This window comes from Limanda limanda, chromosome 3 (assembly GCF_963576545.1).
Source record: "Limanda limanda chromosome 3, fLimLim1.1, whole genome shotgun sequence".
Lineage (NCBI taxonomy): Eukaryota > Metazoa > Chordata > Actinopteri > Pleuronectiformes > Pleuronectidae > Limanda > Limanda limanda.
The window spans coordinates 16,503,665-16,529,749 of record NC_083638.1 but is presented as its reverse complement, the minus strand read 5'-3'; the positions used below and the strand labels follow the sequence as shown (position 1 = coordinate 16,529,749).

The following is a 26,085-nucleotide window of genomic DNA, read 5'->3' as shown; positions in this document are numbered from 1 at the left end:
GGGAGGGAGATTTGAAGAGGCTTTGTTATCTGCAGCTCACGGTGTTGGTTCAAACATAAAGTTACATATTCAATGAAGATAGTCAACCGATCACCAGGGGCGTATTCAGGGGCGGGGCCAAGGGGGTACTGGCCCGGTTAAAATCTGATTGGCCCCTGAAGTGCTCCTGTCCTGTTTTTGTTTTTTTGAATATCACTTACAATAAATATGACAACTTGTTGAGGATTTTTATTTTCAAAATATATTCAATGATGTGGGGCTTTGCTCAGATTTATAGACCGAACAGTAAACAAGGAATCACTTGAATCCTTATTGTGTCAGAAAGGATTGTGCATGGATGATGGACATATAACTGGAGCCTGGTGTAAATTGCGGCCCCTGTAGAACTTAAGTAATTCCTTGTATACTGTTAGCTCTTAAATTTGATTCAAAGCAACACATCAATACATTTATTTTGAAAATTGTTCAATGACATTGTGTTCTTCAAAAAAGGTAAGTAAATACAAAATCTTAACATATTGTTAAATTAAAATGTTATTGTCTTTTTAAGACTCAAATGAATTCCTGATCTGCATTAACTCAGGCTTTATACAGCCCTTTCAAACTCTGAACTGCTTTGAATAGGTTTATATGAGAAATAGAATACGAAATACGAAAGGGCACAAAAGACATATTGCCCAAAATGCCCCCCACCGCCATCTCCTAAGCACTGGAATGATGTCACCTCCCACCCCAGTGACGGGTGTGTGGTTGACAGACGAGGAGACGGAAGCATATGCTGCTGATGGTGCTGTTCCAAATGTGCAAGGAGTCCAGGGTTCGGCACCAACACCAGATGGTTCTTCTAAATCTGTAGTGGACAAGAGGGGGAAAGAGGAAAAAACAAGAGCTCCTACTCTCTGCCACCCACCGGCTCCAGGCCAAGGGTCCAAATGTTCCATTTTGGAAATAACTACTCGCACATATGCAAATTTTAGGAAGTGGTCAATAGAGAAAAATAGATTCGGGTTTGTTCTCACACTGGCAACTCAGGTTTTATGGTGGAAATGATTGTGAGGTTTGACTTTTTGTTACTTAATCATGAAGAGAACTGTGGCATTTTGAATATAATTTAGGTTTTGAGCCCCAGTTACTTACCGCATTGACTTGGCAGAGAAACTGAAGATCTGAGACCATCTGTGCTGTGTCAACATTATTTGGGGAAACTCTAGGAACCAATTTTGTCACGTGAGAGTGGGATTTGTAAAACCGTACCTCTCTCCATAAGCAGAGCAGACACAGAGTTTTGCAGCCATTTCCTCTGGGTCCATCCCAGCATTTACGCTTAACTTTGTTAGAGAGAAAAAACACATCTGGCTTTTTGAGATGATGCATTCTCGGAAGATTTTCAGATAGTCGAGTCAATGTGGCCTGATTCAATTACAAAACGCAGGAAGTTGACTCAGAGTGACCTGTTCTCTCCCAGCCTTCTAATGAATTCCTTTGCCAGCGGGTTGGCTGCAGGACTGAGTCGTTCATAGATAATAAGTGTTTGTTTGTTCGTGTATCTCTTAAGGACAAATGGACATTCATAAACCTCAAGAAAATCGGAATTTTAAACCATCGGTTAAACATACTCTTCAAACTCACAATTCTAAATGCACCCGCAGTCAAGCAGACCAACATATATAACATTTGAATTATTTAATTATTAGTCAAGATGATTACATTTAATGACGTTCATCTATCAATTCTCAGCCAGCACATGTCACTGGACACATTTATGCCACAAGGATGTATTTGGTATGTACGACACCCAAAGTCACAGACAAAGATGCAGTTTAATAGAAAAACTACATGTCTCTGTTGCTTTCCCACCCAGGTCGTCTGTGTTGTGTTTTGTCATCGCTCATCACTGCTGTTCACACAGATTGCAGTCGGATGGAGAGAAAGAGCAGTGACAGAGTGGTTAATATTCACAGACATGAAAAGTGAGAGGTGGCTTTTCTGGCTGAAGAGAAAGAGGGATTGAGTGCTGAAGAGGAAAAAGAAAACCTGTTAGTGGAGACCAGCTTGAAAGCTTTGGATCTGTTGATCTGTCTCTAGCTTAACCTTCTTATTAAAAGATGATTTTTCTAGCTAAGCACAACAGTAAACTGACACCTTCTTCTCACCCCCAAAAAACAAATACATTATTCGCACTATGTGGGCTTGTAAGTGTGAAAAGGTCAGTGTGTCCAAAAATACATACAAAACATACCTCCGTCTAGATAGTTCAGCTGCAAGGGCTTATCATTTTGAAACGTCTATAACTCTATTCAATGTGTTGCAAATTGTTGGTCTTTCTATAGATTATGACACACCATCTGGAAATAGTCCAGTGTTAACACTTTGCTGTAAGTCGCCACCTCTAGGAAGAATTTATTGGTGTTAAGTTTGAGCAGGATGAGGTGAATATTTAATGCGTCTCGATGATGCTGTTTCAGTATCAGTCCCAAAGAATATCAGGTTAATGTCAGGTGCACAAAAGAAGCCAGACAAGGACATTTTGACATTTTTTTTAGTGTTTTTGAAATTAACATATTGAGAAAGCAGATAGATTTGTACTTTAATGTCCCATTCTATTTGTGACGTGTTATATTCCAATTGATTATAGAAGTGCAAGAGCAAATGAATGACCAAGCAACTGCTGTGGAAAACCTGAAGTCTACATGTTAATTTACATATGTTCATCAAGGAATATTTTAACGACCTGTTTAGAAAGCAGCATGCACTGTGTTCATATTATTTCTTTCTCATGCAGACAAAATGCACCACATCTTAAAAGATGTTTCAAAGTAGCTTTGTATTTTCTCAGTCACATCAGCTGAGATCAACAAGTAACTGTCATATATCTCTCTGTGTGTCTGTCTGTCCATTTACCTGTAAATCTGCCCATCCATCCATCCATCCATCCATCCATCCATCCATCCATCCATCCATCCATCCATCCATCCATCCATCCATCCATCCATCCATCCATCCATCTGTCTGTTATAGAGAGAACTTACTAAGATATACAGTACAGGACTGTGGCCAGGGGTATGGCCCTATGGCGTCAGTCCTGCAAGATGAATGTCATACCAGCTTTTTCCACTAGTTCTCACCAGAGCATAATATGTGTTGCATTCTCATCACCATCGTGATCAAGTAATTAAAAATCTGAATCCAGACTATTGCCTCAGTTAGATTGCTTCAGCGTTATCATCTGTTTTAAATCAGCGTAAACTCCAATTAGCACAGAATCTGCCGTTGTTGCAGGTATAATCTGGAATGAGAGTTAACAGCTGTAATGTAACTGCTGCACATAAACAAATGAACTATTCCAATGAACAATTTGCTTGCCTGACAACATTGTTGATGTGCTAATTTATCACTTGTAATATTTATTCTTAGCTGTAGCCAGAGTCGAAGCTTTCAAAAAACAAAACGAAAGCTGACTTATCTTTGAGCAGAAGTCAACGAGCTACCTGAGAGATTTATATCCTGACTCCTGAGTCAGTCATTTATTATTTTGGTTGTGTTTCCAGTCAGAGTGCTGCAGGAGTTGTGACGCTTGCCTCCTCCCTGCTGATGTGTTGTGATCAGTGGTGCACAGGCATCGGTAATGGGGAACCTTTCAAATGTAAAATTGATTACCTGCAATCTGACAGCATCAGGAGAACTCAGGTATTTTGTGCTTAGTTGTTCCTCCCCCATTTCCATGCTTACTTTAGCATGAAGTATTGTGTGTGTGGAAGTGTGCAGTTGTGAGTGTGTTGTAGAAATGTGGATACTGCTGGAGGCAAACATGTGTCTAGGGGAGGGAAGGCTGCCCCCTCTCTGGTTAGTGTTTGGTCCCTTTTGTCAGGTGTAGCTGAATTTAGGCATCTTTAAGAAGAATCTGCAAGAAGATACAGTTAAAGATATAAAACATGTGTCAATCAAACAACATTTACATTTTCTCAAGCTCAATAAAAGTTCTGACTTGTCAACATGGCAGAATGAGGGCATTGTCACACCTGCCTAGTTTGGTCTGGACCTTTGGATTTTTGAGTTCAGTCCGGACCAATATAACAGGTGCAGAAGGAGTCTCAGACCATGGACTAACTTTAGTGGACTAACTTTAGAGATAGTCTTGGTCTGGACCAGGGGTGGACTGGCCATCGGGCATACCGGGCATAATCCCGGTGGGCCGTTGACCCAATGTGGGCCGGTCTGGTCCGCTATGTTGTTGTTTTGTTTTTTTCCCCTTCTTCCTCTCTAAATTCCCTCCAATTGGGCCGGCCAATTGGCTACAGAGGGCTAGCAGTGTGTTGCCAGCATCGACACATATTATTGGTCTATTGTTTGTCATTGTCAATCAATCATGGGCTGACAGGCTCAGAGAGCCCTGACAGTGCTGTCAATCACAACACAAACCAGGGTGGGGCGGGACCTCATTGCATTGGCGGTGGGAGTCGCGGGACGGGCTGCTGCTGAAACAGAAACTTAAAATGGATAATAAGAGTAAAAAACGCATCCGGGAAAAAAAGCAGAAGTCTCTGGAGGTGGAGGCTGCTAAATGTGCCAAACTGACGGACCTATGTGGTGCCGGGTTCACCAGCCCAGCAGCAGCAGGTGCGCCGGGAGACGAGCGAGGAGGACTCGACAATGATGAGCGAGTGGAGGCAGACATGTGAGCGCGCATTTTCAATTTTCAATACATTCTCCAAACTGGCTCGTTACTTGAGCAGCGGAGGTTGGCGTCGCACGCCTCTACCGACGGCGCACCTCTCTCTCTCTCTCGCTCTCACTCGCTGCCCCCTCCCTCCTGAGATGTGCAGGTCCCGGTGGCGTGTTTGCCGTCGGGGGGGGGCAGCGCGAGAGGTTGGTCTATCCCTCCGCAGGTTCACCTTCAGAAATCTTGTTACGACTTTTACTTCCTCTAGAATAGGATAAGAGATAGTGTCTTATTTTGTGTGCCTATAGTATAGTGGTTATACTGTGGTTTATTAATGTTCTTGGGCAGACACAAGAGGCACTTGTTTATAGTTAAATAGAAGTTCAGATGCACTGGTCCATTACTATTTGAACCTCAGCATCTAGGGTTCAAAATTGGTAAAATTATACATTATATGCATATTGTTGTTGTAATTTTTCAGTCAGTTGAGATAAATCTTGAGGAGAAACATTTTGGGTTGTTTTGTGTCTGTATAGACCTACTATAAAAAGCAATTTGCATTTTTAATTTTAGTTCTTGTACTTTTGATACTTAAGTACATTTCAACACCAGATACTTTAAATACTTAAGTACTTTTAATATGAGCTACTTTAAATTGACGTAACTTATGTCTTCTAAATGTCTTAATGGCAGATGTGCTCGGCTAATTATGTGGGCCGGTCTGAGCCAAAAAATGCCCGGGCCGTTTTGTTCTCCCAGTCCAGCCCTGGTCTGGACCAAACTGAACCATGGTTTGTTTAGTTTTCAGTGTGTGTTTTCAGTTTTGGGATTGTTTGTTCTTTCTGACCAATTGTTGGAGGTTGAGACAACATTAAATAGTAGAAGAAGAAAGACATTAATTTGGAGCCCTTGAACTAGAGTTGAGTACTGCGCTGGAAGTTGTTAATGTTTAAAAATATTACAGTGGCAATGAAACTAAATAAATAAACCGGTTAATTTTCACGATTCAAATGAAAATACTTCTACCAATCAATGTCACATCAGTAAAGTATAGGTAGACACATCCCACGTAGGGGATGATGACGGAAGGGTTTGCTTCCTAAATTGCATCTAACTGGATCAGATATAGGCAGTGTAACAAAGACCTGGTTCGGACCATGGTGTCCTATGTACATGTTTGAGGCTTCAAAGGAAATGCTGCTCATTTTCTTTGGTGCAGCAGTTGTTGAGAAAAACATGAGCAAATATTCAGGTGCAGGTGTTAATGAATTACGTTAACATGTGGTTTACGTTTTCACACGAATACACGTCCTGACTCATGTTAAAATTAGCCTAGAGAGAAGAGGCAGAAGCAGCTGGTGAACCTGTGATTGGTTGTGGTCATTATGATGATGGTCCCAGCACCAAGTGTCAGGTACTACATACGTGTGCTCAGTATGAGCAGCAGAAGTTGTAAGGACTGGTTTTCTGTTTCTGTCTATCGGACAAAGGATGAATAACTGTTTAAACAATAAGTCCCCCTCCACCTCCACCGAGTGCTTTATCTGATGAGACCATCAGGTGCTCTGAGTCTGACAGTCCCAGTGTGCGGTGGCTCACTCACCGCGGTGGTATCGATTACTCTCCCTGATTTAATCTCCCTCCTCTGTTTCACTGTCCACCTCCACTCAATCTCAGCAGCAGTGGGAAACACTGACAGCTTTATCAACCTGCTCAATACACACCGGCAGCAGAGAGAATCTAGACAAAGAAAAGAGATGGACAGAGAAAGAGAGAGAACAGGAGCGATAAAAGACGGAAATATGAAAGGGTTTGTTGAATCTGAAAAAGGTCAGTGTGAAAATCTGCGGCGCCAGAACGAGTTTGAAAACAACCAGTTTGAGAGATGACCTTGTCCCATGTTTGTGCTCGTCTACGAGTGACTCGGGCCAGGTGGTTCTGTCAGGCTGTCAGGGCCGAGTGGATCAGAGAAACAACATTTGCTTCTGTGCTCTCGCTTTAATAAGACTCATTAATATACTGCATGTGTCACCAGCAGTGTCTGACTGCTTCCCCTCTGGGCTGGGCTAGTTTTAGCATGACGTGAAGTAAGGACACACACACAGAATTTTTACTGAATTTGTCTTTGAATCTAGGCTGAGTCTTCACACCGCCTGTGAACTCATGTCACTAACTCATTGGTGTGTGTGTGTGTGTGTGTGTGTGTGTGTGTGTGTGTGTGTGTGTGTGTGTGTGTGTGTGTGTGTGTGTGTGTGTGTGTATGTGTGTGTGTGTGATGAATTGACTTGTGTAGTGCATCACGCCTGTTATAGATGGTGTATGGTATCGATGCTGTGTGGATTATAACTCAGGTTTATTGCCTTGTTGACTCGTTTTAATATCCTCAGCTGATAGATCTGATGTTGTTCAGGATGCTCCCTTACAATGCACTATGAACAAGTGAGGTGCTACTAGCTGTTGTGCTTCAAGGGCAGGTTTTACAGCGAAATTCTTCTGTTTTCCCATTTAACCTTAGACAGACATTCAATGATACTTAAAACCTGTATAGATTTTAAGAACACAGTGTGTGGTGGGATCAGCCTTTTTCTTTTAAGTTCAATGACTTGATGATGAGCCAGGAGACTCTCCATCGACACCAAGGGTTTAAAGAAATATTCAGTGGAGAAGCTACTTACCTGCAATAAGCAAGGTTAAGTAATTGTATGGAGATATATTAAAAAGGTATTTGAGTTTGTTTTATTCGTTTTTTTGTGGGCAGACTACTGCTGATAAACTTTGACTTCAGACCATAGTGTAGCTCTATGAAATATGGCATGATGGTTAAACAAAGAAAGAAAAAGTCTTTTGGCATTATAAATATCAAATTTAATTATTGTCAAAAGACTTGGAAAAGATTGTGCAAGAAATAGTGTCTGTTTAGAAATAAACAGGAGGGCTTTTATTGGTTACTGGTTGCCAGCTATTGGTTTCTGCCATCCAGAGCCCGGAGTTTCCAAACTGAAACTGATCCAGCAAAACTCTCAATTTTAGCTGCTCTCAAACTCAAGAATAGTGTGTACCCCAAACGTATCTAAAGCAGATGATGCAAACCAAAATGTGGTTGTGTGGATGGTGGATGTAGCCTAACATAGAAGTACAATAATTTGTTTGTATGTGTGTGCATAGTGTGAAGAATTTTGAGTGGCACTTTGAACATTATCAGTATCAGCCTTTCATCAGCATGTCTTTGTCAGTATTTTGTATTAGAGGAGTGTAATCTGATTACAAATATTGAAACTATTTGAAATAACTCACCCTCACTTACTTTGGCTTCAGAGTATTCACATCAGCTGCATTAAATAAATGAAATAATACACACGTAACATATAAAGTAGACCTGGCATGTAGTGAGGAACACAGGACAGCACGATACCTGGCACCCACAGAGTCTCACTGAGACCCCGACGGAGGCCATTCTACACCATCTGGAGCGTGCACACTTGTGCCCCCCCAGCCAAAGCCAAGAAGATGATTGCTATCAGCAGGATTACACCTTTATTAGATTAGCCTTACATTGTTGACAGCATGTGGATTCTGTCCATGCCAGTCTTCAACAAACACTTCTGAGAAACCAGTGGGATGATGGAGCGATCCACTCAATAGCTGTTAAAACATTTCCCTCATTGGGATATAAACGTGTTACTGCAGGAGAAAATCATAAGGAGAATCTTTTACGAAGATGGTCTCCTCAGTGATACACGGTGGTTTTGTTACAACCTGGTTATGAGAACCATTTGAACCAAACAGTCCTCGGTAAACCATGTTTAAAAAATGTTGTTTGGCTTATCTCTTTGATTATAACAACCTTAAACACTGTGTGTCGTGTGTGTGTGTGTGTGGTCTCTTCCAGTGACTGAGCAGGAGCAAATATGTCAGATGAGGAGGTGACACATAAAAATAAATAGTCTCTCCCACGGGGCAGTTTTAACACAACACTGCGTAACAGAACAATATTGTAGAAAGATGTGTAAGAGGCACAGAAGAGCCCATTTTATTTGGGTATGAATTGGGACAAAGGGGTGGATCAAGGATTTTTTTTTTTACTTTCTTAAAAAATATTGATATATATGCACTATAATTTCAGAGACAGTTATCTCCATCCCAAAGTGAGAAAGTTATGTGGTTTAATGGGCTTAAACTGGTTTCAAAAATCAATTAAAATATCAAAATTCTTCTGTGACGAGTGCAGCATAATCAGTTTTGTAGCCACAGTGAGAATAGAGCCATTTTGCCACCGTTGCAGCTCGTTTCTAGCACCACGCCAAAGAATGGAGACGTGATCAGAGGAGGGAAATGCTCTGCCAGCGTCTGTCTCCTCCATGCCAGTGCATGGGGAGAAGGGAAAGGTATGGGGCCGAGCCAACTTTCCACTCCAGCTGGAGAGCCGGTGAGAGACATTGTTTCTCCCCGCTCCTCCTGACAGCACTAGTAGTAGTTTTGCTGTGAGACTCGATCGCCCACTATTTCAAAATCGTATTGAGCCACCTTGCCAAAAGCTTAAATGGCCCAAATGCTGGAGTCCATCACACTGCCTGGAAAGATGAGACATTTGTCCTCCTGGTCTCTAAATCATTCACCTACTATTTGCTCATAAATATGGGGCATCATACCTTAGTAACTAACAGGAAAATACTTTTACCACTAAACAACCCTCGAATTTATACACAGATGTGAATCGAATTAGGACTTTTGTTCATGTGTCAGTCTTTCTCTGGTGGCCGCTGATCATGCTGAATATGAAAGCAGCCTCCTCTACAGTGACTCCCTTCATTGCCATGTTAAAAGGAGTCCATCAGTATTCTGCTCACACCTACAGCTGATGGTCAAGTTCACAGAGCTTCACTGTCCTCGTCTCCGTCAATGCTGCTTCTGACCACTCTGACCCTTTAGTGCTGGCCTTTCAGAGGTGTCAACTACCGCCCTCTGTTGGCCATGTCAGGGAGTTCAACCAGCTAAATCAAATCATCCAAACTCTGCTCGGAACTCCACTCAGCGATCAATATATGCATGAAAAGCAGTGATGTAATTATTCGTTCATATACACAGTGCAGCTCTGTACCTCTCAGTTTATTAGCTTTAGTGTTACTTTGTTCAGAGGTAATACATTGATCTCAGAAAGGGCATTACATTGGAAACTGAGCTAAAATAAGATAATCCTATCCCACACATGGACATTCGCTATCAAAAGTTAAGATGCATATATATGTGCAGAGAAATTGTAAATGTTTGTATTGTATGTATAGTTGTGTTGAAAAAACATTATGAATTAAAAGAATTCTGTCCATCTTTATTGTGTTCTTCTTAGGTCCAACTGGCTGAAGCCCTGCTGCGGTCGACGCGTGGCTCTGTGGCAAGTCTGTCTGCTCAGCGCCGGCTTCAACTGTGTCCTGGTGGCCTGTGTCATCCTGTTGGTGCTGTTCCTGTCCCTGGAGCTGCTCATAGACACCAAACTCCTACAATGTAAATAGTCTGCATTCCTTTAACCTTTATTTCCTTATGTGTTTGCTGAGCATGCATGTCTTTCTCCCTTAATACACGTTGTGATGCTGGTAGAACACCTGGGAGGCGTCCAGTGCAGCACAGCAGCAGCTCAGCAGCTCCAGAGCTGTGGGGGGTAACCTGTTGTTGTGTCCTTGAACATAAAATACTGTTTTTTTACTAATTCCACTGGTTCTGTCTCTTCGACTTCAGCTTCCCGGGCTACTCAGTTTCTCATGTCACATTTCAGATGCCTAACGAGACATTTCCTTTCAAAATTTATGATAAACTAATTTAAATAACTGTTCGAGGCTCAATGAGTTGCAATTATCCAATATTTTCCAAAAAAGCAAACAATGGATCAACAAACAAGCACAGAATGCTAAACTTCAGTGCAACATTTTCTACCTACACCGATAATGATATATATATAATTTAATCTATTTTGATTAATCCTGTGGCCTTTTGGGGATTTGAAACCACGAGACAAATGTACCTAAATTAATCTAAAATAGATGGATAATTTCTAAAATGACCAACTATAATTTCCACCTTATTGTTGCATCAGTGTCAACAATAATAAAATCATGTCTGATATGGGCAGGAGCCCTTTTACTTTGATTGCAGTACATTTACACGCTAACGGAGTATTTGTACTTTGTTTTATAAGTGAAGGACCAGATAAGCCTTGTTTGTAGGCTGCCACAGTCATGCGTGTGCATTTAGTGCCCACTCTCTCTGTCTGCTGTGTGTAGTCTGTCACAGAGAGGGTGGAGCTGGATAGTAAATGGCTGTGATGGCGAGTGATGGAGAGAGGTGATAATGAACCAAGTCTCTCGTCCGTGGCGGCGGGCACGCGTCCCCATCGATTTTTCTGGCCAAAGTCCAGTTCTGATGATACCTGAGTCCCACTGTGGGGACTCTGCTGTAATCCAGTGATTTGTCCTCTGCCAGGTTCTCAAGACAAATAGAGGAGTAGGCAGTCGTGGGGGACTGAGCGACAGAGGGCGCAGAAAGGTTAGGGGTCTGTAAGACCCGGGTAAATTCAGTGTGACACTGTAGATTTATATGGAAAGAAGAGCTGTGAGGGTGGCGATACTGGTGAGAGTTCAAAGTTATATTAACATTGATACAAGTTTTTCTTTCTCCTCTTAAAAACATTATTAGAATAATGATATTTCTCATGAATGACAGAACAAGAAATTCTTGGACCATTTGTATTTTTCTTTAAAGTTTTGCAGGCTAACATTTTGCCCTTTTCCCCTCTTGTAACAGTTTCCAATGCTTTCCAGTTTGCCAGCATTATCCACTGGATCAGCCTTATCATCCTGTCACTCTTCTTTTCAGAGGTAAGATGTGTGTATCAGGCTCCATTGAACCTTATTTCTACTGTCACCGGTCATACAAATCTTTTCTGGATTTGGGTTGAGCAGTCGCTGGTTGTACTATCTACCTTGGTAAGTTCCTGATGGTTAGTTGTAATGTTTAATCACTGTGATTACCGTGGTGATTTGGTTTATACTGGGACAGTATGAGCTAACAAGAATTAGCAAGAATACACTGTTGCCAAATCAGGTGCCTTTAACAAGACAGACATTTGGCATTGACGTCTGCTCTTGACAAAACAAGTTGTTGACCTTTTCTCTCCGGCTTCTGCTCCACTTGTTTTTGGTTGTTTCATGTCTCATGATTTGTTTACATATGGTTATATTTTTGTTATATGCACATACTTTGTTCGTAATGTTTTTGTTGTTTTCTATGCACATTTGATTTACGAGTTTAAGGTTTAATTTAAACCTATATTACAAGAGGATTTCATTGCAAAACAAGAAGCTTCTTTAGTGGGCTATAACTTTCCCTCTTCAATGTAAATGTTACACATTGTATATCCTGTTGGTGCCATATTATTTTCCTTTGTGATAAATATATTTTCTTAAAGTTTAAACTTTGGGAAATTACATTGGTTTGCATATCAGCAGTTCAGTAAGGATCACTTTAGTCAAAGAAAAGTTTATTTGTCTCTGCATAATTGACATTTGACACCATGGCTTTGTTCTGGGACCTCCCTGACACCTCTCCATCCTTCCTACATGGAAAGCAGGGCAGCAAGGAAACAGAACAGAGCAGGCATCAGTGACAACAGAAATGACATGGAAAAAATTAAACACAGTATGAAAAGGGGGGAGCTTCGGTGGAGGTGGGTTGCAACAGGGCTTGCAGAGGGAGCAGCACGGGTAGGCAGGCTGAAGCAGCTTAAATAAGGCAGCTTGTCTGAGCTTTGTCAGTGAATGCATGGAAGGGAATCGGCTGAGCCATCAGCTGATGTGAGCTGGCTCTCAGATCAGCTGCTGTAGCTGTCAGGTGAGCTCAGCTTGACTTCCTGATCTGCCTGAACTAACACTATGCTCAATGTTTCTACATTGTGTCATCTCTAGTCCAGAGGACTTCATCAGGTCCTTGACACTAGAACCAACTCATCACATTTCTTTTTAATATATAGATGAATTAAACTAATCAAACTTTAACTTTAGACTATGTCCTTTCTCCTGCTGGAACTAGAGAAGGTGTCTACTATTTCATTTCCACTCTTGTCAATTATCCTTCAGTCTAAGCCTCAGAAATGCTACCGATGAAAATTTCAAATTTTAATTAGTCTTAATAAAGTTTGAACCATTGTTTGATGTAATAATGTCTTATCATCCGTCTGGAATTGTGAAAAACAAAATGGTCAGGGGAGGATTTGGCCCACAGGCCACTCCAGTGAAAACCAATTACCCTGACAGCCTCAGCCCCAATGCCCTAAACCAAACATTAATTACTAGCGAGCCAGCAGGAGCAATAATTACAGCTGAGTTAATGAGCGGTGGGGATGGGGTTACAGTAACACTATCCATCCAAACACCTCGCCCACTGACATCACAGAAGAAGAATCACCCGGGAACAGTGTTACATAGATATAGCTTATAACCGGATGGTCCCTGTGCACCAATCAGGGAGCAGGATTTGAATATGTGGGCGGAGCCAGAACAATTCTCATTTGACAAAGCACTGTTGTCCAACATGTGCTGCACATGATGGATTAGCAGGACCACTTGTACATGACATGCCACGCTAATTGGATTGTAAATCAATGGGCCTCCTCAACAAAGAAGCCAGCAGCATCTTTACAGAGCAGAATGTAGAGTTTGATAAGGGATCAGATTACACGTGTTGTGCCGCTGTAGGTCACTGATCAATACCAGGGAACAGATAGAGCTTCATCAAGGAGGAGTGTTCTTCAGAACTAAATTAGATTGAAGTACTTTCTTTCAGGAAAAAGACTGATCTCTTGTCTTGTTTGGGATGTTTCTGTGATAAGTCAAAGGTATATTGTATGATTAAATGCATCTACTATTTGTAATGTAGCATTCTTGCATTGTTATCAACTACAGTATTCAGAAATAAAGGAGGTGAAAGAAGAAACGTGCGTGTTCACAAGTTTTGACAAATGTCATTGGATGAGATGACAACTCAAAAGACTGAGAATATCACAGGATCTTTTAATACCTATCTGCTCTCACCTATCTATTTTAATGTCAAAATTTCATTTTTTTCTCTGTCTCCTGTCTGCCTCAGACTGTCTTCAGAATAGTCGTGCTCGGGATCTGGGACTACATAGAAAACAAAGTCGAGGTTGGTACTGCTGTTCTTTGTCTATTGGCAGATGTGAGTGTTATGATTTCTCACTCCCATGTCTTCATGGTAAATTTGAACCCAGTGTCTGGGGGCAACGGACAATGTTTTGGGGCTATTGTGGGCAGATATCTGATTATGATTGCAGCGAGACTATGATTGCAGCAGGACTGCTTCACATATAGTATTGAAAAAATGTTTACCCTCATCGATGCTGCTATAAACTTTAATCCTGATGATGTTTTCTTAACACTTGACATCTATTGCACTTCTGTTCGTCCTGGGAGAGGGATCCCTCATATGTGGCTCTCTCTGAGGTTTCTACATATTTTTACCTGTTAAAAAGGTTTTTAGTAGTTTTTCCTTACTCTTGTTGAGGGTTAAGGACAGAGGATGTCACACCATGTTAAAGCCCTATGAGACTAATTGTGATTTGTGAATGTGGGCTATACAAATAAAACTTGATTGATTGATTGATTGATATCTGTGTCTTCACTGTTTCCAGTCTGACACATCCACACAAATCAAACTTCTCTCCACACAAAACTCAAAGAGATACTTTTGTATTTGTTTTAAGTCAAGATACAATTTTGTCTAATCTCCACTAACAGCTATGTGCATATGCATTCAGATCAATTAAAAAGCTGATAGCTGATGCATTTCTGTGAAATGTGGTCCACCTCTTTTGCTCTCCACACAGACTGTTTACCTGCCGGCAACTGAAGCCTGCACAAGCGTCTTTGATCAAACAGAAACAAGAACACTTGCTGTCTTTCAAAATCTTCCGCTGGCCTACAGATTCTGTATAATCACATATAGAATCTGCTTATAGAAGTTAACCAAACCGAATCAGCTGTCCAGTGTTGCCTAGCACACAGTCACCTTTGAATAGAGTCAGGCTAGCTGTTTCCCCCAGTTTCTAGTGTTTGTGCTCAGCTAAGCTAGCAGGCATCCAGGTTCGTCTTTGCTGTACATCAGTGCAGAAATCCGGTCTAGAGGGTTGTGCAAGGTTCTGGCAGATGCTTATGATAACCAACTACATTTGCTCATATTTGGATTTTCTTCTAACATATGCTCAGGTGTTTGATGGTGCTGTCATCGTGCTGTCACTGGCCCCCATGGTGGCCTCAACGGTGGCCAATGGGCCCAGCAGCCCCTGGGATGCCATCAGCCTCATCATCACCCTACGCATCTGGAGGGTCAAGAGGATCATTGATGGTGAGCGAGGCAAATAATAGCCCAATATTTTAAGTGTCCTACAAATAAGGATGATTAATTGTTTGAAACAACTTGAGGAAATATCTTCTTGTTCTTAACTCAGAGGGATCACACAAAAACATAAAAACCAGCCGGCCTGGAAAGAGCTGAATGACCCCATTCTCTCCATGGTTTTTCAAATTATTTACTATTCAGGACAATATGGCAATTGATCATCCCTCAGAGTAAATTGCTGCCAGTCTGCTACTCTAACTTGTAATGATTGTAAGGGGCTGGTAAAGTAGATTCAGACAGGCTGTAATGAATATAGTGGTCAATCTATGCTAATGCGGACTGGTTCGATATCTGTGCGGAGGTCACCCTCGCCACCGGCCTCAGACTGCATACACGATCAGTGGCATTGAGAACACAAAGGGAATCAGTGTGCACTTTGCTTATGTCCTATGAGATGGTGGAGTAGTGAAGCACAGTTTTCCTTAATACTTTCTGTTAAAGCAATAGTTTGACATTTTTACCCTGCCAAGAAGGTTATGTTTTCATCTGCGTCTGTTTGGTCGCAAAAACTACTCAACTGTTTTCCATTCCAGGTAGCATACAGATAGTGCCCAAAGAACCAAACTAATTCGGACACTATTTGGCACCTTTGGTTGACATGCAGTATTGCTATGGCTTTCTCATGGCCCAGATATGGCAAACAGCAGCAGACCGCCCAAGTGCCATCATTCCATGTGGTATGTGGGCTGGATGTGGAAGATGTAGGATGTCAGCCACATCTGGGCCAAAACAATTTTGCTAGGATGGATATGGTTTTGTGCAGGGCTGGGGCATCTGAGGAAGAGCCCACTACATTTTGGTGCTGATCTGGATCAGGCTGCATATATACCGGATTTTTTCTACTGTCCCATTAACATTGTGAGATATAATGTTTTTTGACATTTCTGATTTCTCAGAGAATAGCTGAAGTGAATCTATTTTTTTTTTTTTTTTTTTTTTTAAATCAGGCATTTTTAGTGGACTTATATTTATGAGTGTGTGCAGTTTGGTGTAGATTCACAGAAGCAATACTGAAATACGTTCAGCAGGAGCAGTGTTCTTCTTAACATGCAGCTGCAGTGTTGGCTCCCAGGGAATGAATTGGTGGTTTCTCCCTCAACCTGTTGGTTTTTTTTTTTTTGAGTGATTGAGTTTTGTTGTGAAGTGGGCGGCAACACACCTCAGAGGAGGAGGAAAACAAAAAATCACTCAAACCAGTTAATGTACAGCAGAGGGAGCTGCTTGGCTATTGTGGGAGAGAGATTCAGTCTCTAGCAGAATAAGCTTGACGTGTAAAGACGAGGTGTTTGAGTCAGGCCGATAAGAGAGTGGAAATAACAGAGGAGTGAACTGCATCAGAAGCTGCAGTGGAAAAAAACCCAAGGTGAATTTATAAGTGTGTCATAGGGGAAATATCAACCTCTCAAACAGAATCAGAAAAAAGGAACCTTTATGAAAACAATCTGCTGCTCAGTGAATTATTACAAAAACATAGTGAGACACTAAAACTAGAAGATGATATGTACATTGGCTTTAGAACCCAAGTGCAGCCCTTTGCTGTGGTGCTCCTCACTGTGGATAAATAAACATAGATACTATGAAAGCATCACAATCTGAGTTGTCCTCATCACAGCTCCTCGAGCAGAGCCGTGACAACAGGTTTCAAAATTTACCCTCAGTAGCCTTTTTTAGGCACATCTTCAAAATCTGCTGCCAAAAGTGTGTCATGTATAAATAAAACAGTGAGATTGTAAGAGGAGGAGATGGTGATCAGTCAAGCTGTGATTTAAGGGATTGATACATTTCCAGCATAACTTTACTATTTTTGTATAGTTTGAATTGTTTAATATATTAATCAAGCCTATATACAGTATAATAGATTTTCCATTCTTCATGTCAAAGTTTTTTTTGTTCTCAAAATGTTCTGTTTTGTATTTGTAATGAGGCCGGTCCGTCTTGTTTTCTAAAGAAACCACCATTATAACATCTGATTTTAATGTATCCAGATACACAGGCCCCAGTAGAGACTCTTTGGTGAAGACCAAGATGAAATGACGTGTTGATTGTATATAATCAACACTTGCGAGCTGGCTCATGCAGTCAATCGGAGCTGCACTGCTCTAATCAATGTGGCAGTCTATTTCGATTCAAATATTTCCCATCTCTCCCTTTGCTTGTCAATGTCTCTGCTGCCCTGTGTCGGTATCGCTTGCCTGTCGATTCGGCCCCTCCACCAGCCCAGCATCCGCCTGTAGGCTCTGACAGGGGCATTGGAGATATTTGCTCATCACTCTCATTATATCAGTGTAATCATATCTCGGGGAGTGATGAAGTCAGAGCCTAGCAGCCAAACTCGGCCTGCTGCAATAATCGTTTCAAGCGAGTTGTCTGTGGGTGAAAAGTGAAAAGTGTCCTGAAAATATTGTAGCATTTTGAAATCAACATGAACCATGATCCTTGAGAAACTTAACAGCACCTTGGTACATTCAGTCAGTAAAGGTATAAGGTTACTAACTAATGAGGTTTCACAGACATCTGTGGAACAAAGGACTAATGGTCCGCTACCACTGACCTTTGACCTTGACCTTATCTCCACGTATTTTACCATTTCAGTTTTTTTGCCGATTGTTTATGTCGTTTACTGGAATTGATTGATTTTTCTCTCTCACCCTCCTCTTCTGTGTTAGCATATGTGCTACAAGTGAAAGTGGAGATGGAGCTGGAGTTTCAGCAGTGTGAGAAGACCAAGGCCATGAGAGAGGAGCAGCTGGAGCGTCTCACTCAGATCTGCCAGGAACAGGCTGTAAGTGTCAAAAACACCTTCGATTTAACCTTATGGCCTCGCTGCAGCCACGGAATTAGCTTGTGACGTAACAGGAGGCGAGACAAGATGTTTGTGCAACCAGTGAACAAAGACCAAATACTGCTGTTGTTTGTCAGTATGTAAAAGTTCACTCAGAATAAACATTCCGACTTCTAATATTTTGCAATGATTAAAAAAAAAGCTAAGGTGTTGTGTCATACCGTGACTTTTATTTTGTTAGCAAAGGTGAAGTGGATCATGTAGTTGTTCTATTCTATTCTATTTTACACTTTTTACAATCCTGGGAATCTGTTCTCTGTTGAAAACGCGGAACTGTCGCATTTACAGTGAAATGCACGGCTACAACTTTAAAGTGAGCTCAGACTTTGTCTCAGATGATTACTGTAAGCAATTGTGGGTTCCAATTCGATATCACAATTTTATAATTCACTGCTTTGGTTTGCATTGAAGTTTGAGTTAATTTATAGTGATATCACTGTCTCATCTGTGAAAGGACAAAAACTGAAGCTGTCTGTACATATGACACAGTCACTGGTTTACTGAAGCTCTGACCATGTAAGAAACTGTCAGCTCAAGTACCACCAGAGGAGGGCAGCAGTGCCTCACAAACAGGTTGAGTCCACATATTCCATTATGACTCCACAGGCCCCCCCCACCACATAATACACACACACACACACACACACACACACACACACACACACACACACACACACACACAGATGATGAAAATGCAGACTATGATGAATAAATAAAATAAGACTAAGTGCAATCTTGAGACCAGACATAACAAATGAATACATTAATAATAATGATTTTAGAGGAAATGATCAGATCCCTCCAGATATTTTGTTTATCAGATTGATTCCCAGTCACTGTTTCAAGGTACAAGGTGATACCTTATTATGTGTGTTGCTGTGTGGCCTGATATTAAGATTCATGTTTCAGTTTTGAACAAGATTAATGTTCAATATAGCCGCTGCCTGTATTTTCACTCACTTTTATCATATTTACACTGTAATGGTATCTTGTCAGTGCACAATGCACTCAAGGCCAAAAACATTGAAATCAATATGGAGAAACATCAATGCTGTTTATAACAAAAACATTCAATAATACTTACAAATTGTTTGTAAAATGACCTGTCAAGAGACAATATATCTCAATACAGACACTTAGGCCATCACTTTGAGTTTGCTGAATATTTGGTGCGTCTGAGCTGGTGTCACATTCCCACAGGATTTTATATAATGTATTTTCATCCAAAAGCCTCTTGGGTGAGAGGTGCAACGTCTTCCTGTATCTATAACTTATATTTTGGCCTTGATTCAACCCCACAGACAAAATATTTAACTTTATTTTGTTATCTGAAAGTATGTGTGTTACAATATGATACGATGTAATATCAGTTTTAAAGAGAATTACTAAATACCTTCACTTTGTTGAAATTTAAGCTTTTCCTAAATTTGTTCTTCTCCCCATATTTGTCTCATCCTTTCTCCTCATCATGTTTATCACTCCATCTTTCGTTTTCTCTCTTTCCTCCCTGTTCTGTTTTTTTACTATCCTATTGTATCCATCTCTCTCCTCACAACTCTTATGGCCTTTTTCAAATCGCCTTTTACTGCCTCTGTTCATTCACACTCATGACCGGCTGCTTTTCTCTCTTTTTCGTTGCTCATGCACAAACACATGCAACACAATAACCTGCAGTTTGAGATCAGGCAGCTCAGGGCCCACCTGGCCCAGCAGGACCTGGACCTTGCAGTAGAACGTGAAGCAGCCATGCAAATCCACCACGTCTGGGGCAAACAGGGCAGGAGTTTTCAGGTTGTGGAAGGCTTGACTCCCGGGGAGTCGGATGATGAGGGCGGCCAGAGAAACCCCAGGGAGCCCAACGTCACTGCAGGTATGTATATTTGAATACTGAGTAAAAGAATACACTGATAGTATATGAGTTGGTTCTAAAATTTAATTTCACAGATTGATAATGGGTCTAATAGGCTTCTTAGACAAAAGCTAATGCATGTGTTTGCTTGAGAAAGCAGCATGACAAACCTGGAGAGAGGTGCAGCATAAAGTATGCACATAATTATGTGGAACAAAAAGACTCCAATGGTGTAACATCAGGTGAACTGGATGCCACAGCAGTGTACAGTTAATCTGAAGCGGTAGCCCTGGAGCATCTTCGAGGCCAGGCTCTTAGCCCCCACATGCTCACACACAACACCCATCTGACCGCAGGCGCTCTGTGATCAATATGAAGGGCAGAAAAGCTTTTAGGATCTGGTGAATCCTGGAGAAAACAAACATGTTCCCCCACACCACGTCGGCCCACGCAGCCTTCTGTCATTCCCCCAACTCTCTCTCTTACTGCCCCCCCACGTGGCGAGGCCAGCCAAACCAACGCCGACCACTCGGGCTATTTCAGGTACAGAGTGCTCTGTGAATTGGGCCTTGTTAGTAAAGGAGTGGGCTCCTGTCAACATCTGTTCCCCTTCACCTGCAAACCACAATAGGGCACCGAGAGGCTCCACAGCGGCCACAGAATTACCCCAAGGGCATAGTGGGAAATCTGGCTCTCAGAAACAAGTGGGGCTTTTTGCAGAAACATGGTCACTGGGATGAGCACTTAGGCCACAGAGCTCGAGGCAAGTCGGGTCAACTCAAATCAAGTCGAGTGTATTTGTGTTGCCCAATTTTGCACGGCTTGTCTCGATGGGTATTCTCTCTCTCTCACCTGCGGAGAGCCGTCACACTGTAAAGACCTCTCGTCCAGTCGGTCTCATTCGTGATGATGATCCACTGAAGCATGTGAATTTAAAGGACATCCATTGACAATTAGTGTTAATAAATAAGCCAAGAAGTTTCCTCACAGATGCTGTGACAGGACTGCAACAGAACAATAGAAGAGATTTACAGGCATGTTTGGTTGGAAGCAACATTTATATTTATATTTCTGTATTTATCATACAGTTCAAACACAGGCCTTGGGAACATGGTAGATATTTGCAGGGTAACAGGAAGTACTAAGACTTTGAGTCCGCAGCCATCCTAACAAATCGGTGACATAGAAAGTCTGTGGTCTAAAATGCTGACGCTAAGCGGGTATGACGTTAAATGTGTTTACCATCCCTATTTAGCATCTCATGCTACAATTAGCTAATTAGCACTAAATTTAAAATACAGCTGAGCCTGACAAGGGTTAGGGTTCTGAACCAGGATCTGAACAAACTGAAGTTTTGACCTGATACTGAATGAAAAGACAGGGAGTTGTTTTGTTGACACCAGTTTTGTGGATTTACGCTAATTTATTGTGACAGTGGACCTTTAATATATTATTCTTCCAAAAATGTTGCCAATTCATCCAGTACATATCAGGATCATGGTTGTGGACACATCAACCAACAGTCTGACACAGGCATCGCTGGAGCCAGGCTGCTCTCATGGCCAAAAGAACATATACAGTATTACAGAAGAAATCAAAGACTATACACTTACATTTTACCAAAGTAAAAGTAGAAATAATTAGACAAAACACCAAAAGTCCCACATTAACCTTTCGATGAAGAAAAGCTAAAGTACTTGCTGACTGTATCCTTTTCCCTAACTCAATGGTCAACTACATTTAAAAAAAAATCGATCTCTTCTCGTTATTGATAACTTTAAAAAATATATATTTAAAAAAAACTTTGTCAACATGTAACCGTGGATTATGAAAATGTAGTGAGTACAGATTTATAATGTTTTTTTTTACTTGAGTACAGATTCACAGAAATGTTCTTGAGTGAATCCGAACACAGTATCAGTTACAGTGGTTGCTAATCTTCCTGAGGTTGATCTGTGGTGAAGAAAAAAAACCCTCACCCTTCAAAAGGAAAGTTTACAACTGAACTGAAAGGACCTGAACACAACACCTCTCCTCTCCCACAGACAGATGACACCCTGCTAACTTGGCGGTTACAGACAGAAGAGGACAGTCTTTTATATGTGCCGGACGGCCCATTCTTTTTTTTCCCTTTCTTAAGATTCATGTGTTATTAATTGTGGAGTGATTGTCTCAGTCTTGTTTTAGTGAGTGCAATGCTTCCTCTCCGGGGGTGGCTCAGGGATTAATATTTTAGACTGAAAAATAAATGAAATTACCTATCAGAGTCCCCGGCGTGTCCCGGGGGACGGGGGCTATAGCACTCAGGGTACTCTGGGTTCGCACTCAGCCAGCGGACAGTGAGCTCAAGACCAATCAAGCGGACAGAAGAGCGTGGCGGATCACAGCCAGTCACAACGCACACTGAGGCCTGCAGGACCGGAGGGATCCCAGTCTGAACAAAGAGCTCCCACTCTCCTTCTCCCCCATTTCTCTCGTCCCTGTAACCAACCCCACCCTGTCCAAGTTTATATCTGGTGCACCAGGGTGCAGCTAATGCAGAGCGAAGCTGTCAATATTATGTTGTAAACACAAGAGATATTTTTCCATTTGGAGTACTTTGCGCTGTTAACAATGACATGGACCAAAATACCTGCAGAGAAAAAGGTGTGAAATCCAATTAAAGTCGTTTACACTGTATTTAACCTTACATTTAAATATATACACTGCTAATTAATTAGAACTCTGGTGCATTCTGAATTTATATTCTACATATAATAATATGCATCTAATCCAAACAGTATATTATTTCTATATGCATTTATTTTTTATGTAATCCGACAGCTCAATTAAAACTATGCGAATGATACAATTCATTTTTAACATGTTGATGACTGAGGTAATTTTTCATTTATTGAACTAATGCATGTAGCAGAGGTTCAATGAAAAATGTTTATACTTGGACATGGAGGACATTATTGTCAAATGCTTATTTGTTGCTATTAATATAATTAATTAAAATTAGTTTGAATATTATTTTGTTGTAATTTTCAATTATAATTATCATGCAGGTCCAAATTCTCTCAAATCTGACATGAACAAAGTTGAGTTGTAGTAGCAGAGTAAGAGTGCAAACACACTTACATGTTTTTGTCGGAAAATGCTGTTATCTAAAATAATAATAATAATCATCTCATCATTTACATTTATTTCTTTATTGACTCAGATCCAGTTGGACACGATGACATGAACAACTACATCAGCCAATACTACACTGAAGCAAGCAGTGGTAAGGAACTTAACACTTAGTAAAATATTTAAAAGTAAATAAAAAAAATATTAAGCCTGATATTTGCTTGTTTACTTTCAATGGATTTATTTATTATTACTTTTCCTTTACTTTTACTGTAAGATTTAATCATTCACAAGTTATAGAGTGTTTCTCCATCTGGTCGACACAGTTCACTGCTGTGAGTTCAGTGTGAATTAGATGAAGAAGTAATTACTTTTTTCTGTGTTGTCTGACTTTTCCTAATTGTAATTGCAGATGCTGGGGCTTCTGCCCTTGGCACTCGGATCATCACCATGGCAGCGATTGACGTCCACCTCCCAACCCACACAACTCCTGTTCTATCCAACCCCATGCATGCTGTGGAGCGGGTGGGCAGCGCAGTAAGTGTCGCCTCCACCAGCTTATTACAGTCCAGTGGCAGCCTGACGGCCCGGCCCCGCAGCCTGAGTAGCCACAGCCCGGCCTCATCTCTGACAGACTGCAGCAGCAGTATGGCTCAGGACCTCAGTCTGAACTACAGCTCTCATCGCTGCTGCCCTCCTTCCTTCTCAGGCCAAGACCCAAGGGACCCCAGCATGATGGTGCAGGAACTACTCTCCTCCCTCTCTGAGGACCCCTGCCTCGCCCAAAAGGGTCTGGTGGTGGACCCTGTCAACCTTAAGCTTCCCAGCCCTACGGGCTCAGAAAAGACCAGTCCCGAGCTGGACAACAGGATAAACATGTTCAACCGCAGGAACCAGGAGGAGTGGCGGGGCCGGGGAAGGGGGTGCGTGCTGTTGCAGACCAGGCCACTGATCCACCTGCAGGGCGGCACCACTGAGCGATCCCTGGAGGAGAAGTACCGGCTCCTGGGACCAGCTGACACACCTCTGGGTCACATGTCTGACACATAAACTACGTTTACACAGAAACAGGACGTTTTTTCTTTTCTTTCTTTTTACCGCCACCGTGTTTGGCACCAATCTGAACTCCTGTGGCAGGTTTAACCTCACGAGAGGGTAACACCACATACGATTTCAAATGTTTCTGTTGCTGTGTAAATCCAATCTTGGCCAGTCCAGAGCCAGCTTGAGCCTTCGCTTTTAGCTGACACTGATGCTTCTTAACTTGACGTGTTCCGAGCTCTTGAACAGAAATGACGATAAGAACTCTTACGCCTCTTTGTCATACTGTCCCCTGTTCCTCTGTGATGGATTTTGAAAATCATAAACGCCCTGAAATAGCACAAACAAAACCCAGACAATATCCCAGTAACAGGGAGTCTTATAATGTGTTCTGTGACACATTCTTCATCAGGAATTCTCACTTTGAATAGGTCCTTAATGCACTGAACCTAATGTGAATAAAAACCAGCAAGGGTCCATTCAAGCCTATACTGAACAAAACGTAATGCTGAACAAACCTTGACACCGTTCTCTGAAGCTACAAAGATTTGTTTCCTTGATATTCTTTTTCTTTTGATTTGTATCAGCGACTTCAAACATTCATCATGCTGTCTTTGTTGAAACAGTCACAGGGTACATTAGACTGGCTTATATTCAAACAAGTTTCTTCTTTTTTACCTTTTGGCTTTGTGTCACCTATTTGTTTGGAACATCAGAATTAATTGAACAGAACTTTTGTTTTAGTAGGGTGTATTTGTGTGGGTGAGATGAAACGTTAAATGACTGGATTCTTCAAATAGTACTAGACTGGAGTGCTTGTAGCATGAACCTTTAAAAAAGATAATGTGCCCTAAATGGCAAGCAAATTCTTTGCACTTTAATGTTTACAGACACTTTTGTAAACTTGATACATGGAGGACGTTATTGCCAAATGCAGGTGTTGTCATTTGAATGAAAATAGCAAAAATAAACGTTAGTATTTCCTTATTTGCTTCTCCTTTACTGACTTTTGTTGATTATGTTCTTTTAATTGATTTAAAGATGCACCATAGACTGCATAGACGTGACGATCACTGGGGGGGCTCCTAAGAAATATGTTTTTTCTCCAGTGCACTGTACAACATTAGTTGATCATCACCTACTTATTTGCATATGAATTTGAAAAAAAGTCTAAATTATTTAAGGTTACCAACATAAGAGGCCCTGTCACAGCAACTGCTAATTGTTCAAGTCATTATCAGTGTGTCGTGAGAAGAACCAGCTCCCTAATTACCCCCGATAGTATCATTAATTCACAAGATGTTGCTTGTGAATTAACTGCTGTACCATTTAGTTGCTTGTCAAATGTTTACAAGTATCCAGAGAATGTTTTAATTGTTAATAACTCTTACAGCTGCAATCATCTATCAACACAAATCTTTTTCAAAACGTAGTACTTCATTTACGGAACTGTTTCTGAGGATCGTTTTTACCGCTTTAAACGTTCACTTAATTCAGTATTAATGTGTTTGTAAATGGCACCTACTTATACAAGCACACATATCCATGATAAATACAAACAATAAGATTACTGTCTGTAACTTTGCAGACTAACACTGACACTGTGTTTCAGTGACGATAATTGACTGATGCTGAGTGGAGACACATAGTTGATTTTGAATTATATCTTTTTACACCTTTAAAGAGCAGCCCAATAACATATCAACATATTAATACCCGTGTCAAAGTCCAATCTGCCACTGTCTCACTTTCTACCAGTCATCATATTATGTCATTCTCTTCCACACACAGTGCGTGTATATCAACTGATAAGGCACCGGAAAAGCTCTTCTAATATTCAAAGGTATGGGAACAAGGGATGTGTATTTTGAGTGACAAGTGGTGACACAGTGAAAGGATAATGAAAATATGAAACTGAGTGAAAGCCCTCAGATGAAAACATATCCACACAATTTGACTCTGCATATCCGCATTTAAATTTGATTCTAATCTCTGCAGATGCATTCTTCTAATATTTGGGACACGACATATCTTTCGTCACTTCTCTCATATGTTTCGTTTAAAGGGAAAATGTTATTTCGAATGGACTGTTCAAAGAGCCTGTCTCATTGACGGCAG

General features: G+C 41.2%; 1 protein-coding gene across 1 annotated transcript in view; it reads left to right on the top strand.

The window, feature by feature from the left end:
• LOC132999069 (transmembrane protein 266-like) overlaps nt 1-23,976 on the top strand; it is a 39,031-nt gene extending 15,055 nt beyond the window's left edge. Inside the window, exons 3-10 of the mRNA XM_061068850.1 lie at nt 10,005-10,159; nt 11,453-11,526; nt 13,793-13,849; nt 14,929-15,067; nt 17,788-17,903; nt 19,638-19,833; nt 23,018-23,080; nt 23,339-23,976. Of these exons, the coding sequence (XP_060924833.1) occupies nt 10,005-10,159; nt 11,453-11,526; nt 13,793-13,849; nt 14,929-15,067; nt 17,788-17,903; nt 19,638-19,833; nt 23,018-23,080; nt 23,339-23,976 (1,438 nt within the window). The remainder of the gene's footprint in view (nt 1-10,004; nt 10,160-11,452; nt 11,527-13,792; nt 13,850-14,928; nt 15,068-17,787; nt 17,904-19,637; nt 19,834-23,017; nt 23,081-23,338) is intronic.
• The last annotated feature ends 2,109 nt before the right edge of the window (nt 23,977-26,085 follow it).